Below are 18,757 nucleotides of genomic sequence, written 5' to 3'. Positions count from 1 at the left end.
GAATATAAAAACTGCATTTTAGATTTTTCTATTCTTTTGAGTGAGGCTTGGATGGCTATGTATTTCCCCCTTAGGACTGCCTTTGTAGTATCCCATACGTTTTGGACCGTCGTGTTTTCATTCTCGTTGGTCTCCATAAATTAATTTGATTTTTGATTTCCTGTTTTATCGAATCATTCCTGAGCAGGATGGTTCTTAGTCTCCAAGTGTTTGAGTTTTTCCAAATTTTTCCTTGTGGTTGAGTTCCATTTTCAGAGCGTCGTGGTCTGAGAATATGCAGGGAATAATTTCAGTCTTTTGGTATCAGTTGAGACCTGTTTTGTGTCCCAGAAGATGGTCTATTCTTGAGAATGTTCCATGGGCATTAGAATAGAATGAGTATTCTTTGGTTCTGGGGTGTAGTGTTCTATATATATCTATGAGGTCCAACTCGTCAAGGTTGGCATTCAAAGCCTTTGTTCCTTTACTGAGTTTTTGCAAGGGTGTTCTGTCTATTGCTGAGAGTGGAGTGTTGAGGTCCCCTACTATTAATGTATTTTTATCTATATGTCTGTTTATTCTGGTTAAGAGTTGGCTTGTTTGTCTTGCTGCTCCCCGTTGGGGGCATAGATATTTATAATTGTCATCTCCACTTGTTGGATACATCCTTTAAGAATAATATAGTGCCCTTCTGTGTCTCTAACTATAGTCTTTAGTTTAAAATCCAGTCTGTCTGATATGAGAATTGCTACCCCAGCTTTCTTTTGAGGTCCATTGGCATGAAAGATGGTATTCCATCCCTTTACTTTCAGTCTGAATGTATCTTTAGGTTCAAAATGAGTCTCTTATAGACAGCAAATGGATGGATCATGTCTTTTTATCCAATATGCAACCCTGTGGCATTTATGGGAGCATTCAGGCCATTTACGTTGAGACTGAGTATTGAGAGAGATGATTTTATTTTTATTTTTTTTTAAAGATTTTTTTTTTTAAAGATTTTATTTATTTATTAGACAGAGATAGAGACAGCCAGTGAGAGAGGGAACACAAGCAGGGGGAGTGGGAGAGGAAGGAGCAGGCTCATAGCGGAGGAGCCTGATGTGGGGCTCGATCCCAGAACGCCGGGATCACACCCTGAGCCGAAGGCAGGCGCTTAACCGCTGTGCCACCCAGGTGCCCCGAGAGATATGATTTTAATGATGCCATGTTGCCAGTAAAGTCTTTGTTTCTACAGATTGTGACTGTCCATTCTGTATCACTCTTGGGGCCTTTTTACTTTTATAGATCCCCCCTTAATATCTCCTGTAGGGCTGGTTTCATGGTTACGAAATTTGTCAATGACTGGCGATTCTGGAAGGTCTTTATCTCTCCATCAATTCTGAATGACAGCCTTGCTGGATAAAGGATCCTTGGCTGCATGTTTTTCTCTGAAAGAGCTTTAAAAATGCCCCCCAACATTTTCTCTCATTCCAGGTCTGTGTAGACAGGTCTGATGTAATCCTGATACTTTTGCCTTGGTACGTGAGAAATTTCTTTGTCCTGGCCGCTTTCAATACTGTATCCTTGGATCTAATATTTGCGAAATGCACTATGACGTGACGTGGCGTAGGTTTGTCGTTGTTGAGCTTGGGAGGGGTCCTCTCTGCCCTTTGGGCACGAATGCTTGTTTCCTTTGCTAGATTAGGTAAGTCTTTAGCTACAAATTGTTCAAATATTTCTTCTAGACCTCTGTTTTTCTCCACCCCCTCGGGGATGCCGATGATTCTGACATTGGATCGTTTCATTGAGTTAGTAATCTCCCGTAACCTACATTCCTGAGCGTGGATTTTTTTGAGTCCAGATTCTATTTTAGCTTTCTCTTCTACTAACCCATCCTCCAATTTGCTAATACGTTCTTCTGCCTCATTCACCCTGGGTGTCAGAGCCTCTAGTTTTGCCTGCATTTGGCTCATAGAATTTTCAATTTCTGCCAGATTCGCTCTCATTTCCGCTCTTAGTGATTCTATATTTTCATTAACATTTTCGTTAGTACTTTTTTCAAGTCTACACATCATCTTGACCATTGTTACTCTGAATTCCATTTCTGATAATTTGGTTATATCCATAGCCATTAGTTAGTTCTGTGGCAGAGGCCACAGACTCATTGTCTTTTCTTTGCTGGAGGGATTTCTCCTTCTCGTCATTCTGATGAGGAGAGGTTGCGGGGTGTCCAGAGCTCAAATTATTGTCCGGTACCCAGGCCGTGCGCCCTTGTTTTATAGGGATCTTAGGGATGTGGGCTTCTTGATTTTTCAGCCTGCCTCCGGGTGGGGGAGGGCTTTCCACGCCGATACTCAGGCAACCCTATTTAGGTAGAGTCTCTGTGCCCCCTGCGAGGGGGGATGGGAATGGGCACACTGTGAGCCCGTATTTCCAGGCTTTTGTTCTCTGGCGGCTTTCCCTGGCGGTTTGCTGTGCCTCTTCTGAGAGTCAGAGCAGCAGTGGCCGAATCTCAGCCTCTGTCTCAGAACAGAGCGATCGCGGACCGTTCTCCACTGATATTCTTTTTTTTTTTTTTAAAGATTTTATTTTATTTATTCGACGGAGATAGAGACAGCCAGCGAGAGAGGGAACACAAGCAGGGGGAGTGGGAGAGGAAGAAGCAGGCTCATAGCAGAGGAGCCTGATGTGGGGCTCGATCCCATAACGCCGGGATCACGCCCTGAGCCGAAGGCAGACGCTTAACCGCTGTGCCACCCAGGGGCCCCTCCACTGATATTCTGACCACTTTAACTCTGTTTCTGTTGGTGCTGCTCAACCCTGCAGCGTCCCGGGATGTGCGCCCCACACCCAGCATCCCAGCCCTCACTTCCAGGGCCGGGGCATCTCTGTCCTTTGTGTTTCTAACACCGCCAGCCACCAGCCGCCCCTGCGCGCTCCCGGAGCTCCTGGTCTCAGTCTGGTTCCAGTGAGCACACTGGAGCTCCGTGAGAAGTCTGGTGGCACGGGCTCCCCGCTCACGGTCCCAGGCTGTTCTCTCGCAAGTCCGCGAGTCCTCCCGCTCCCCCGTGCAGGTGGCTACTGCTTCCCGGCGCCCGAATGCAGTGGCTCCAAGGATATTTTTCTTATACACACTTTATTGTTTAGCTTTGGGGAAGGTGACTGTTCAAAGGCTGGGTTAGGAACTCATTGGTAGTCTTCTCCAGTTAAATTGTAAAACGTAACCCAGGTTACTGAGTGGTTACCATCAGCAGAGGTAATGAGCCGTGTACGCCCAGCTTTGGTTATGACATGTAGATGAACCTAACTTTTGAGGCTCTTTTAGAAGCACCTGGACTCTAGCCTGGAGGAAAGGTTACTAAAGAATTTTTAAAAGAATGCTTACAGTAAGATTTGATCTGTTTCATACTTTAATTTTAGGCTTTATAATTGTTAATCTTGATTTAATAGTTTCTCCCCAGTGAAGGGCCTACAGCACGATACTGGAGAGCATTTCAAGTTGAATGCTATTGTGAGGAGCTTTTGTAGAATCTTTAAGTTCAGAACTTTCAAGATTCCTTAAGAATAAGGGGAGATAGGGTGGGGGAGTGGGCTAGCCTGGTGATAGGTAGTAAGGAGGGCACGTGTTGCAATGAATGCTGGGTATTACAGGCAAACGATGAATCACAGAACACTACATCAAAAACTGATGATGTACTGTATGGTGACTAACATAACGTAATAAAAAAATAAAATAAATTTTATAGGAGAGATTAGTCTGCTACCAGAATTCTTTTAATGGTGGTACCCCTAGAAATTCTGTTATATCTCTTGAATTTAATGGTCATACAAAGCTAGCCCTGACTTTCCTGGGGGCCAGAGTAAATTGGGAAATATGATGGGTTAAATAGCTTTTGCTGCCTAGTAGGAGGAAATATACCCATTAATAAAATTTAACAATAAAACAAAAACAAAACAAACAGAAAAAGAGTAAGGGGAGAGAATTTATCCAAACATGGGTGTGGAGATAGAAAAGGGTTAGTTACTAAAATGCTTTGAGGCCAGATAGGAAAAGATTTGGAGTTTTTTGCATGGGCTTGGCAATCATCTGTACAAATCCCTGTATTTCATAGTTTTTGCAGTGGGGTCGGGGATAGCTCCCATCCTCAGATACACATTTGCAGTCAGGTCTGTGCACTGAGGGCATACGGGGTGTGATAGAGACTATAAAGAGTCTCTTGTTGGTTCAGGAGAGGTCAAGTTTTATTGTCAATGAATTAAGAAAATAATTTGTGCCTTTGTATTTCTGAGTTGTGGATAAAGGATTATAGACCTGTGTTCCAGGGGAAAATCTTATAGCCTGTTGAGTCATAACCAAAAGGTCAAGCTATTTAGAAATTTTTACACTTGTTTTTTTTTTTTTCCCAAAGGAATTAAGAGGTTTGTGGCAGGAGCTCTGGGTCCAACTAATAAGACACTGTCAGTGTCTCCGTCGGTGGAGAAACCAGATTACAGGAACATTAGTGAGTATCATAAATAATCTTTGACCTCCTGCAAGTATATCTGTGTTTCAGTGATCTCAAAATCTGTGAAATGGGATCAGTAACAGGCTCTGCCTCAGGGTTATTGTGGCTTAATGGACATAAAGGGCTTACAACAATCCCTAGAATGTAGTAAACATCTAAATAAAAAGTCAGATTTTATTATTAGTAGTACTATTATTATTATTATTTTGAGTTTGCTTTCAATTGTACATGGTATTGTGATCATGCTTCTTTATCAGCTGAGGAAATAAAACTAATCAAGAGAAAACTTTAAACTGAGAAGTTGAGCAAATATGGACACCAGGCCTTGGTCTATTATAGAGTAGCCCACCAGGCCCCCATTTTATGTCAGAAAGCACTCCAAACTATATAAACATAACTAGCATTGTTGACATTATAAACTAGCATACATAAACATACTTACATTGAGATATTATGAAAAGTCTAGACATCTAGGTCAATTTCTTAAGCATCAAGACAATGAAATACAAAAAGAATTAAACTTAGCTAAATAGTACTGGTACTTTGTATGGTGGTGAAGAAATTTGTTCAGATGACAAGTTCAGGCAAGTATGGTTTGTAGGTTTTTGGTTCTAGGACTTTTCATGTGGTGATATCATAGTTCTTCACCAGTGGTTGCTCATACCGGGCTTATGCGTGGTCGATGCCCTCTCTGGTCTAGGTATGACCACGAGGGGCTAAGTTTTCCTTTCTCTTTTGCTGTATACATCAAGCATAAAGGTACTACTGGGGTTTTTCTATTGCATATCCAAGCTTTTTTCTTTTTTTATTGGGAGGTGAATGGGGAGAGGGATGACCTCTCAAATGGAAATGGACAACTCAAGATGTTTGTAACAAAAATTGTACCCAGGAATGATTGAACGCTTTATTTCAGACTGAAATTGCCCCACAAGGCAGGTTTTTCTCAGGCAAGAGTGAAGTCGACAGCACTGAAGCCTTTTACCACAGCGAGTGTGAGAGAATGTGACTAGACCCCCCATGTTCCCAAGGCAGGGTGACGTGTTTCTCTACTTGTGCTCACACTCGTCCCTTAACTGACTGATTAGAACCGTCCCTGGGAAGAATGATCTGCTTGAAAGATGTTGAAAGGAAGGTACAGGGCTCACGAAACCATGTACCTTCCTGCTCGCTCACTCACTCTCAGCTTGTACGTGGGAAGTGGAGGTTGTGTGGTGAGTGTTCAGGAGGAGCTGTGTTCAGTGTACAGGTTTCGTGAACATCACTGCCCCATTTCTTCTTTTGGTTTCTCACAAAAGGTGATGTTGTCCTTAAATTAAGCATTGGAAACCAGCAGTGGTTAGTTGACAGGTGCCAGGCCTGAACACAGCGTGTCTTGGCCATTGAGAGGATTTTGATGACTGACGTCCTGGATGTGATTTATTTTTTGCAGCATTTGATGAACTCGTTGAAGCATACAAAGAGCAGGCCAAAGGGCTTCTGGATGGTGGGGTTGATATCTTACTCATTGAAACTATTTTTGATACCGCCAATGCCAAGGTGAGTTAAGGGAGATGATAGGGACAGTCGGGATGGGAGCTGTGATGAATCCCCCAATGGGGCGAGAAGACCATCACAGCCACTGTCAAAGTTTAATAAAAGTCTTCTGTTCCATTCTATTCATGAGCATGTCTAGTTGAGGCCAGTAGGATGAGAAAAACTTCAGAAGATTATCTTTTTAATTTTCAAAAACATTTTTTTGAAATTATGAAAGTAAATACACATATAGCTGTTAGGTGCACATATGCAGATACAGTAAATATATACACACGGTTCTAAATTTAAAAGGTACATAAATGTATAGAGTGAAAAGTAAATATCCTTCCTTCTCCTGTTTCCTGGGCATCCAGGTCTTTCCTGGGACAGCTACTGTTACCAGCGTGGGGGTCCTGATAGAGATGCTGCACCGGTATAGGATAGTGTGACGGAACATTCCTCTGATGACTGAGGGACAGGTTGCCCCTCTGATGCGTCTGGAATTTATTTTGGAGTGAGGAACATGGTAGAGATCTAACTAGGTACTCTCTTTCTCTAAGGTTTACCTAGTTTTCTTAACACCATCTATTAAATATCCTACCATTTCCCGGTGATAGGAATTGTGTGGGATGTTACCCATACCACCCTAAATTCAGAAGCGCATCTGGGTAGAATCTATTCCAGTCATCTGTCTGATGTCACACTCCCATCCTGCTCTTTTCTGTAACATTGCGATTAAAATACATCTTGAATAACTGGTAGGCTTTCCTAACCTCCCTCCCCTTCTGTTTTTCCCCCAGAATTTTCCTGGCTTTTCTTCCTTGTTTATTTTCCCGTAAGATCTTTAGGATCAATTTGGCTAGTTTTAAAAATAAAATAAAGTAAAATAAAATTCTCATATTGTTGATTTGGTAACTTTCTCTGCAAAAGAACCTACGAAGAAGCACATCCCCATGAAGAGACACATTAAGGACAGGTTGCATTGTGACTTCAGTACATTGTGAAAATGTGCATATCTTAGAATCAGGAAACAGAGTGATCAAAAGAAGAAGATGTTCACTGGAACTCAGTGCAACGTGGGCGTGCCCAGAGTCACTTGGTTCCTTTACAGCCCGTTCTGCGCTCTGTCTCGTTGGCAGTGGCGCCCGCTGTCCGTGTCTGCACCTCCCATGTATCTGTGAGGATGTGCAGGGTGGAGGAACCCTTAGTTAGCTGTTTTTAGTTTCGACTGGGAGAGGGAAGAAAGAGCATAGCTCTTGGGCTCCTCTTGAGAGGAGACAGCAGCTCGTAGGTAAACTCTGAGCCGGCATCTGTTCTGTGTCAGTGTGCACCGTGTTGTACTTGAGAAGGGGGTGTCGGGATCACACCTGACAGGGAGGACCTGCTTCTTCCCCCGAGAAGGCGATGTTGATCTCATCTAAAGAGGTTTTGGGAAAGGGGGTATTCTGATCAGCCAGTCAGACTGACCGGGGACAGAGTCTCTCAGAAATAAAGATGTCCTCCTTTTTGCCCCTGACAGGCAGCCTTGTTCGCACTCCAGACACTTTTTGAAGAGGAGTATTCCCCCCGGCCTATCTTCGTAAGTTCTGAAGTCTACATGATGACGATTTTTGTCTTTTATTAATACTATTTGGAGGGTAGGGTTTTTGTTTTCCTGGCGTAGGAGAACTATCTTTAGTATCTTTAAGGAACCACCCACTTCAGCTTCCTCTGTTCACCTTCCTCCTACCAGCAGCTCGAGACCAGTAGCAGTCTCAGCTCTGGAGATGCGAAGAAGGTGACCCCGAAAGTGGTTGGTGGAAGGCATGCCATTCGAAAGAAGCCTGGCTGAATTAGTCCCCTGAAGTCAAAGGCTTCGGGACTCCCTCTGATAGGGGCCCCCTGAGAGGTGGGCTTGTGTGCTGACCGAAGTTCCCAGATCCAATGACACCAGCCTGCGAGTAGGCAGACCCCTAGGAGAGTCCCAATGTTGCTTGGTGGGAAGAGGCTAGAATCAAATCAAGGGGTGTTAGACGAGCCAGAAGTGTAACAGCCAGGACAGCCTGAGACCTCTGGGAAGGCCTGCTGCGGTGGGACTGGACGTGTGAATTCCAAAGCTTTGTTGGTCATTGCTCTTGCCTCAGTGACTTTCCCTGTTTTTGGTGTTTATGGCTTTCTGACTCTGCCCCACAATCCCTTGCCCCAGTCCTTTCTGACCATGATGAAAAGTGCTTCCGGTGGGAGCTCCACACTCCCCTTCCTTGTAAAAGAACAGTCAGCATGCTCATTTTATTTCACGTTTGTGACCGTGTTCTTAGTTCGAGCCTCTATTGTTGACCGAGTTTACTTTGTTAATTCAGATTTCAGGGACAATTATTGATAAAAGTGGGCGAACTCTTTCCGGACAGATGGGAGAGGCATTTGTCATCAGTGTGTCTCACGCAGACCCCCTCTGGTAAGTGATCATTCTTTCCTTGACCCCGTTCCTTTTAGAGAGATCTGATGGCTACAAAAATCGCTCCTGCGTATTTCCACTGAACCATCCCCATGGGATGTCGGCTCCCTGGGAAGTATGTTCAGACTTTTCTTCAGGGCGTCCGAAGAGCCTTGCCTGAAGGGGTTGGTTTGAGGGGTTGGGCGAGTGCTTCTGCCTCTTGGATCCGGCACACGGTTGGCTGTTGTTTGTAAGTGTGCCCCTCACAATCTAAGGCTGTGCTTGGCTCCGTCGTAATGCTGTAGAAACAGTGCTTACCTCCCTGGGGCAGGGCTCTGCAAAGTGTTTTCACTCCCTGCTTATGGAGCAAACGGAAGCAGTCCAGCTTGGAGTAAAGTGGGAATTCTAAAGCTCAGACTTTGATCTTCAAAATTAACCTGGCTTTGGGGCGCCTGGGTGGCTCAGTCAGTTAAGCGGCTGACTCTTTCAGCTCAGGTCATGATCTCAGGGTCCTGGGATCGAGCCCACGTTGGGCTCCACACTCCACATGGAGTGTGCTTGAGATTCTCTCTCCCTCCTGCTCGTGCTCTCTCTCTCAAATAAATTAATAAATCTTTAAAAAATTAACCTGGCTTTTACATTCTATTTTAAAATATCTCCCGATTTTTCTTACCAAAAATATTTTAAATTACATACAGTGAATGAAATAGAACCTCCGAGAATACATACTGTTTTCACCTATGCCTTTTCCACACGTGTACTGATCTTCCTGCCTGGAAGCTGTCCCTCCCGCCCCAACACACACACACACACACACACACACACTCACACACTCACGCACTCACGCACTCACGCACTCACACACTCACACACTCACACTGTGCTGTCTCCTTGTTAGCCTTTAAGAATCCTCTCCAGTCCTTTCCAGGGAACTTTCCCTCTCTTGACTAGCCCAGGTTGGTGTTCTCAGAGCACTCTGTTTACTTCATTATAGTCTTGCCGTAAAAATAACAGTAGTAGACATTTATTGAGAGTTTGCTGTTTTAAGTGCTTTATGTGAGTTAATTCTTTTAATTCTACCAACAAGACCTTGAGGTGGGCGCTGCTGTTCATGTCCTCATTTTAATGAGAAGGGAACAGAGACGCTCAGAGGTTGTAACTTGCCCAACGTCAAGTCAGTGGCGGATCTAGCGATAAGAGCATGCTCACAACCACGGGGCCGTACCACATTTTACCAGTTATTTGATGTTGTTTTTTTTGTGTTCTAATGTTTCTAATTTCGTGACATGCTTTATAGTTGAGTTAGTGTGGTGGTGTGATTTCTTAAAAGCTGCCATTAATTTAGAGTGCGTTGTTACCCAGTCGACTGGGGCTGATAATTAAGAAAGTGACTGTATTGAACGGGACTGTGATTGACTCCTTAACAGCTTATGAGCTTTTCCAGAGCCATCTCTTCATTATCTCTCTGTCTCTAGTGCTTAATAGAGTTCTTGGCATGTAGGATGGTTGCAGTGAATGTTTAACAGGAAAACTGAAGATAGGAAAATGTAGGAGTCTCTGAGCACAAACGTTATCTAGTTTACTTTGGAATTTTTTTTTGTCTTTCCTCATATTTTGAGCATTCCTCCTTTCATTCTCTTACTCTCTTCCCCACCCTCTTTACTGAGTCTTAATTCGTGATCTGGTTGGAAGCCCTAGGTATGTACATGAAACCCTTCCATTGCCCCCAGTGTCATGTCAGACTAAAGAGTGCTGGGACTATTCCCAGAGGACATCCTTAGAGGATGTTCTCCTGGCTCCTCCCTCACCTGCGGGAATCCAAGGATGATGTTTTTGTGGAGTTTCAGAAATTTATATTTCTGTTCCTCAAGCAAACACACAGTGAAATCTAACTTTTGACCCACTCAGTGATTCATTTTTTAAAATTGTTATCCTGTAATTCTTTCTGTGTCTTCTACCTTTATCTGTAGCCCATTCACAGAGAGAATATATCTGGTCTCTGATTTGTTAGGAATCTTACAGACTGAAGGAGTAGATGGGCAGATAGAAGACAGCCCAGGAATTGGAGAATTGTATCAGGTCCTATTTATATTGTTCCATTTTCAGAACTCTGAGTAGTGCCTACTGGTTTCCTTTCTACTTCAGTACTAAAGGTCGATCTCCGTATGGAGGAGTTCTGTTAATAAATATGTGATAATTTTTAAAATACGTGTATGTGCACATATATGCGTATGTATAAACAGTATATAACAAAGTGACTGTAAGAAACTGTTGCTTACTGATTCGTGGTTTTTGCAGACTGTGTGCATGTTCACAAAGTACAGTGGGACTGTCTTTATATTATCACTATTATTAATTCCTCGAGCATTAATTGAAATCCTACTCTGTGTCCTAGAATACAGGCAAATGTGAAACAGTGCACACTAGGAGAAATACGTAAATAAACTAAATATGAAATATCAACTGCTCTACAGAAGTATGAACACAAATCTGGCTGTACGGAGGATGGAGTAATGGTGTCCTTGCGAGATTCAAGAAGGTGACACTTGAGCTGATTTTTGAAGCACGAGTCAGAGTTCGCTGGGCAGAGGCAGATGGATGTCTCAGAATGAGCAAACAGCAGGAGGAGGACTGCGTTTTTCTGAAGCATTTTCGCGTATCTGATTTCACTTCCACTTGACCCTCACTGCTGATCGGGCATTGTTTTCTCAGGCCCCGCATGAGGAACTGAAGCCACCTCACGGTGGAACCTGATAAGTTAGGATTGGAACGGAGTTTACGAAAAGTCTAGGATCCTTTCCGTCCATAGTGTGATGATTTAAAAAATTTTTAGTTTATTACCTGGTGTTGAGTGTGGACGACAGTAGCACAAGATTAAAAAAAAAAAAAGAGTAAAAGCATTCCAAATGGAGACTGATACGGCCCATCAGGTCTCTTCAAGGCTTGTAACTTAGCCGTGCACAGGATCTAGCAATCTTTTTTTTTTTTTTTTTTTAATGGAACCATAGCTGACTTAAAATATTACATTAGTTTCAGGTGTACAACATAGTGGTTTGACATTTGTATACATAGCAAAGTGATGGCCACAGTAAATCGTCTGTCACCATACAAAGTTAACACAGTCTTACTGACTATATTCCCCATGCTGTACGTGACATCCAGTGCCTTATTCTTTTGTAACTGGAAGTTTGTGCTTCTTGATTTGCACCCATTTCCCCTCCACCCCCAAACCTCCCCTCTGGCAGCTATCAGTCTGTTCTCTGTATCTGTGAGTCTGGGTTTCATTTTGTTTGTCTTATTTTATAAATTCTATGTGTCAGTCAAATCACGTGCTGTTTCTGTGTCTGACTTACTTCACTTAGCATCGTACCCTCATTGGCTGTTGTAAGTAATGCTGCAATGAATATGGGGTTACATGTATTTTTTTTTGAATTAGTGTTTTTATTTTCTTTGGATAGATGACCGGTAGTGGAACTGCTGGGTCATGTGGTGTTTCTGTCTTTAATTTTTTGAGGAACCTTCGTACTGTTTCCTATAGAGGCTGTACCAGTTTGCATTCCTACCAACAATGCACAAAGGCTCCCTTTTCTCCAAATGATCCCCAGCATTTGTTGTTTCTTGTCGTTTTGATACTAGCCACTCTGACAGGTGTCAGGTGATCTCTCATTGGGGATTTGATTTGGATTTCCCTGGTGATGAGCGATGTTGAGCATCTTTTCATGGGCCTGTTGCTTATCTGCATATGTTCTTTGGAGAAAATCCATTCAGATCTTCTGTCCATTTCTTAATTGGATTTTTTTGTTGTTGTTGAGTTGCATGAGTTCTTAATATATTGGGGATATCAGCCCCTTGTCAGATAGATGATTTTCACGTCATCCAGGCACAGGGGCCCTGCTGATCTTCTCTGTGTCGTTCTGATTTAGTACATGAACTGCCAAAGCGAGCACCAGATGGATGATTTGCAGATATCTTCTCCTCTTTCGTGGGCAGCCTTTTAGTTTTGTTGATTGTTTTCTTTACTGTGCAGAAGCTTTTTAGTTTTTTGTGGTCTCAGTTGTTTATTTTCATTTTCATTTCAAGGATTATTCCCTTGTCTTTGGATTCAGATCCAAAAAAAAAAAAAAAAAAAAACCTTGTTAAGATGGATATCAGGAAGCTTGCGCCTATCTTTTCTTTCGGGAGTTTTATGGTTTCTGTTCTTACAGTCAAGTCTTTAATCTATTTTGAGTTTGTTTTTGTGTCTGGTGTAAGATAGGGATCCAGTTTCAGTCTTTTTCATGTAGCTGTCCAGTTTTCCCAGCACCATTTATTGAAGAAACTGTCTTTTTCCCAGTGCATATTCTTGCCTCTCTTGTTGTCAATTAAGATAGATGCATGTATCTATATCTATATGTATATGCATGGGTTTATTTCTGGGCTCTCTTTTCTTCCATTGATCTGTGTGTCCGTTTTTAGGCCAATACCACACTGTTTTGATGACTACAGCTTTGTAGTATGGTCTGAAATCCAGGCATGTGATGTCTCCAGGTTTCTTTTTCTTTCTCAAGATTGTTTTGGCTTTGAGGATCTTTCGTGGTTCCATATAAATTTTAGAATTATTTGTTCTAGTACTCTGAAAAATGCATTGGAACTTTGATGCAGCTTACACTGTGGATTGCTACAGAATCTGTACATTGCTTTGGGTACTGTGGACGTTTTCACGGTATTTTATTCCATGAGCACGGGTATCTTTCTCTTTCTTTGTGTCATCTTCAGTTTTTTTCATCAGTGTCTTACAGTTTTCTGTGTACAGGTTTTTCACTCTCTTGGTTACATTTATTCCTAGGTATTTTGTTCTTTTTGATGTAATCATATGGGATTATTTTCTTAATTTCTCTTTCTGATAGTTTGCTATTAGTGTATAGAAATGCAACGGATTCTTTTTGTATATCAATTTTGTGTCCTGCAACTTCACTGAACTCATTTATTAGTTCTAGCAATTTTTTTTAGTGGAGTCTTTAGGGTTTTCTATATTTAGCATCATATCATCTGCAAATAGTGTGTTTTACTTGTTTCCAATTAGAATGCCTTCTATTTCTTTTTCCCTAGTTGCTGCGGCTAGAACCTCCGATACTGTGTTGAATAGAAGTGGAGGAGTTGGCATCCTTGTCTTTTCCTGGTCTTAGAAGAAAAGCTTTAGCTTTTCATCATTGAGTATGACTTTAGCTGTAGGTTTGCCATATATGGTTTTTATAATCTTGAGGTTTGTTCCCTCTACACTCTCTTTGTTGTGAGTTTTTAACATGAGTGGATGTTGAATTTGGCAGATGCTTTTTCTATATCTTCTGAGATGATCATATGATTTTCACGTTTCATTCTGTTCACATGGTATATTACATTGGCTGACTTGCAGATAGGTTTTGGACCATCCTTGCATCCCTGGAATAAATCCCACTTGATCATGGTGTATGATCCTTTTAATGTATTGTTGAATTTGGTTTGCTAATATTTTGTTGAGGATTTTTGCATCTGTGTTTATCAGGGATATTGGCCTGTAATTTTCTTCTTTGGGGCTGTCCTTGTCTGGTTTTGGTATCAGGGTAATACCGACCTCTTAAGGAGGTTTGGAAGCATTTCCTCCTCTTCAATTTTTTGAAAGAGTTTGAGAAGAATAGGTATTACATTTTCTTTGAATGTTTTGGTAGAATTCAAGAGTGAAGCCTTCTGGTCCTGGACTTTTGTTTTTTGGGAGGTTTTTGATTACTGTTTCAATCTCTTTACTAGTAATTGGTCTGTTGAGATTTTCTGTTTCTTTATGATTCAGTCTTAGGAGGTTGTTTAAGTGTCTGCGAATTTATCCATTTCTTGCAGGTTCAATTTGTTGGCATATAATTGTTCATAACTCTCTCTTATGATTTTTTATATTTCTGTGGTGTCAATTGTAACTTATTTTCTTTCATTTCTGATTTTATTTATTTGAGCATTCTCCTTTTTTCTTAGTGAGTTTAGCTGAAGGTTTGTCAATTTTGTTTATCTTTTCCAAGAACCAGCTATCAAACTAATTTCATTGATATTTTCTATTTGTCTTTTTAGTCTCTATTTCATTTTTTTACTTTATTTTTTTAAAGATTTGTTTATTTAGTTGAGAAAGAGAGAGAGAGAGCACACAAGCAGGGGGAGGGGCAGAGGGAGAGGGAGAGAGAGAATCTCAAGTAGGCTGACTCCCTGCTGAACGTAGAGCCTGACTCAGGGCTCGATCTCACCACCGTGAGATTGTGACCTGAGCCAAAATCAAGAGTTGGCTTCTTAACTGACTGAGCTGCCTAGGTACCCTATTTCATTTATTTTTACTCTGAACTTTATTATTCCCTTCCTTCTACTGACTTTGGGCTTCATTATTCTTATTCTAGTTCCTCTGGTGTAAAGTTAAATTGTTCATTTGAGATTTCTCTTATTTCTTTTTTTTTTTTAAAGTTTTTTTTATTATATTATGTTAGTCACCATACAGTACATTGTTTCTCATAGTCCATAGTCTCTCATGTTTCATTCCCCCTTCTGTTTACCCCCCCTTTCTTTATCCCTTTCTTCCCCTACCGATCTTCCTAGTTCTTATGTTCCATAGATGAGAGAAATCATATGATAATTGTCTTTCTCTGCTTGACTTATTTCACATAGCATTATCTCCTCCAGTGCCGTCCATGTTGTAGCAAATGTTGAGAAATCGTTCTTTCTGATAGCTGAGTAATATTCCATTGTATATATGGACCACATCTTCTTAGTCCAGTCATCTGTTGAAGGGCATCTCAGTTCCTTCCACGATTTAGCTATTGTGGACAATGCTGCTATGAACATTGGGGTGCATATGGCCCTTCTCTTCACTACGTCTGTATCTTTGGGGTAGATACCCAGTAGTGCAATGGCTGAATCATAGGGTAGCTCAGTTTTTAGCTTTTTAAGGGACCTCCACACTGTTTTCCATAGTGGCTGTACCAACTTGCATTCCCACCAACAATGTAGGAGGGATCTCTTTTCTCCACATCCTCTCCAACAATTATTTCTTGCCTTGTCAATTTTTGCCATTCTAACTGGTGTAAGGTGGTATCTCAGTGTGGTTTTGATTTGAATTTCCCTGATGGCTAATGATTTTGAATTCCTTGATGGCTAATGATTTTGAACATTTTTTCATGTGTCTGTTAGCCATTTGTATGTCTTCATTGGAAAAGTGTCTGTTCATATCTTCTGCCCATTTTTTGATTTGTTTATTTGTTTCTCGTGTATTGAGTTTGAGAAGTTCTTTGTAGATCTTGGATACCAGTCCTTTATCTGTAGTGTCATTTGCAAATATCTTCTCCCATTCCGTGGGCTGCCTCTTAGTTTTTTTGACTGTTTCCTTGGCTGTGCAGAAGCTTTTAATCTTGATGAAGTCCCACAAGTTCATTTTATCTTTTGTTTCTCTTGCCTTTGGAGATGTGTCATGAAAAAGGTTGCTTTGGCCAATGTCGTAGAGGTTGCTGCCTATGTTCTCCTCTAGAATTTTGATGGATTCCTGTCTCACATCGAGGTCTTTCATCCATTTGGAGTTTCTCGGTGTGTATGGTGTGAGAGAATGGTCAAGTTTCATTCTTTAGCATGTAACTGTCCAGTTTTCCCAGCACCATTTATTGAAGAGACTGTCTTTTTTCCACTGGATGTTTTTTCCTGCTTTATCAAATATTAGTTGCCCAAAGAGCCGAGGGTCCATTTCTGGGGTCTCTATTCTGTTCCATTGGTCTATGTGTCTGTTTTTGTGCCAGTACCATGCTGTCTTTGTGATCACAGCTTTGTAGTACAGCTCGAAATCCGGCATTGTGATGCCCCCAGCTTTGTCTACTATGTTAATTCTTCCGATCCATGAGCATGGAATATTTTTCCATCTTTTTGTGTCTTCTTCAATGTCTTTCAAGAGTGATTTGTAGTTTCTAATATATAGATCCTTTACGTCTCTGGTTCAGTTAATTCCAAGATAGCGTGAGTTCCTTTACGTCTCTGGTTAAGTTAATTCCAAGGTAACGTATGGTTTTTGGTGCTATTGTAAATGGGATGGATTCCCTAATTTCTCTTTCTTTGGTCTCGTTATTCGTGTATAGAAATGCAACTGATTTCTGAGCATTGATTTTGTATCCCGCCACATTACTGAATTGCTCTATAACTTCTAATAGTTTGGGAGTGGATTCTTTTGGGTTTTCCATATAGAGTATCATGTCATCTGCAAAGAGAGACATTTTGACTTCTTCTTTGCCAATTTGAATACCTTTTATTCTTTTTTGTTTTCTGATTGATGTTTCTAGGACTTCTAATACTTTGTTGAACCATAATGGTGACAGTGGGCATCCTTGTCATGTTCCCTATCATGAGAATGATATTTGCTGTAGGCTTTTCATAGATGGTTTTTATGAGATTGAGGAATGTACCCTCTATCCCTACACTCTGAAGGGTTTTAATCAGGAAAGGATGCTGTATTTTGTCAAATGCTTTTTCTGCATCGATTGAGAGGATCATATGGTTCCTGAGTCTTTTCTTGTTGATATGATGTATCACGCTGATCGATTTGCGAATGTTGAACCACCCTTGCATCCCAGGGATGAATCCCACTTGGTCATGATGGATAATCCTTTTAATGTACTGTTGGATTCTATTAGCCAGGATCTTGTTCAGTATTTTGGTGTCCATGTGCATCAGGGAAATCGGTCTGTAATTCTCCTTTTTTATTGGGTCTTTGCCTGGTTTGGGGATCAAGGTAATATTGGTCTCATAGAATGAGTTTGGTAGCTTTCCTTCTGGTTCTATTTTTTGGAATAGCTTTAGGAGAATAGGTATTATTTCTTCTTTGAATGTTTGGTAGAATTCCCCAGGAAATCCATCAGGCCCTGACGTTTTGTTTTTTGGAAGGTGTTTAATCACTGTTTCAATCTCTTCATAATTAATTCGTCTGTTTAAAAAATCAATTTCTTCCTGTTTCAGTGTTGGTAGTTTATGGGTTTCCAGGAAGGCCTCCATCTCTTCCAGATTGCTTAATTTATTGGCATAAAGCTGTTGATAAAAGTTTCTAATAATCCTTCCAAATTAATTGGTGTTGGTTGTGACCTCTCCCTTTTCATTCATAATTTTATTAATTTGGGTCCTTTCTCTATTCTTTTGGATAAGCCTTGTAGTGGTTTCTCAATTTTATTTACTCTTTCAAAGAACCAGCTTCTAGTTCTGTTGATCTGCTCTACTGTGCTCCTGGATTCTAATTTATTGATTTCTGCTCTAATCTTGATCAACTGCTTTCTCGTGCATGGATTAGGCCTGTCCCTCTGTTGCTGTTCCAGGTTCTTGAGGTGAGAATATAAAAACTGCATTTTAGATTTTTCTATTCTTTTGAGTGAGGCTTGGATGGTTGTGTATTTTCCCCTTAGGACTGCCTTTGCAGTGTCACATGGGCTTTGGACCGTTGTGTTTTCATTCTCGTTGGTCTCCATATATTGTTTAAATTGATTTTTGATTTCCTGGTTCATCAAGTCATTTTTGAGCAGGATGGTTCTTAGTCTCCAAGTGTTTGAGTTTTTCCAAATTTTTCCTTGTGGTTCAGTTCCAATTTCAAAGCATTGTGGTCTGAGAATATTCAGGGAATAATTTCAGTCCTTTGGTATCAGTTGAGACCTGTTTTGTGACCCAAAACATGGTCTATTCTTGAGAATGTTCCGTGGGCATTAGAATAGAATGAGTATTCTTTGGTTCTGGAGTGTAGTGTTCTATATATATCTATGAGGTCCAACTCGTCGAATATGGCATTCAAAGCTCTTGTTTCTTTGTCGATTTTCTGCTTAGGTGATCTGTCTATTGCTGATAGTGGAGTATTGAGGTCCCCTACTATTAACGTATTTTTATCTCTATGCCTCTTTATTGTGGTTAAGAGTTGGCTTGTGTATCTTGCTGCTCCCCTGTTCGGGGCATATATATTTATAATTGTCATCTCCACTTGTTGGATACATCCTTTAAGAATAATATAGTGCCTTTCTGTGTCTCTAACTATAGTCTTTAGTTTCAAATCCAATCTGTCTGATATGAGAATTGCTACCCCAGCTTTCTTTTGAGGTTCATTGGCATGAAAGATTGTATTACATCCCTTTACTTTCAGTCTGGATGTATCTTTAGGTTCAAAATGAGTCTCTTGTGGACAGCAAATGGATGGGTCATGTCTTTTTATCCAGTCTGGATCCCTGTGGTGTTTTATGGGAGCACTTAGGCCATTTACATTGAGAATGATTATTGAGAGATATGATTTTAATGATGCCATGTTGCTTGTAAAGTGTTTGTTTCTATAGATTGTGACTTTCTGTTCTGTATCACTCTTGGGGCCTTTTTACTT

The 18,757-nt window shown here is 41.1% G+C and overlaps 1 protein-coding gene across 2 annotated transcripts in view; it reads left to right on the top strand.

Annotated features, from left to right (window-relative positions):
• MTR (5-methyltetrahydrofolate-homocysteine methyltransferase) overlaps positions 1-18,757 on the top strand; it is a 118,630-nt gene that overhangs the window by 21,423 nt on the left and 78,450 nt on the right. For both annotated transcript variants that reach the window (XM_040623799.1, XM_040623800.1), the window contains exons 5-8: positions 4,368-4,460; positions 5,893-5,999; positions 7,495-7,554; positions 8,315-8,409. In XM_040623799.1, the coding sequence (XP_040479733.1) occupies positions 4,368-4,460; positions 5,893-5,999; positions 7,495-7,554; positions 8,315-8,409 (355 nt within the window). The remainder of the gene's footprint in view (positions 1-4,367; positions 4,461-5,892; positions 6,000-7,494; positions 7,555-8,314; positions 8,410-18,757) is intronic.

Source organism: Ursus maritimus, unplaced genomic scaffold (assembly GCF_017311325.1).
Source record: "Ursus maritimus isolate PB19 unplaced genomic scaffold, ASM1731132v1 scaffold_7, whole genome shotgun sequence".
Taxonomy (NCBI): Eukaryota; Metazoa; Chordata; class Mammalia; order Carnivora; family Ursidae; genus Ursus; species Ursus maritimus.
Note: the sequence above shows the minus strand (reverse complement) of the source record. Positions and strands in the feature narration are given on the sequence as shown.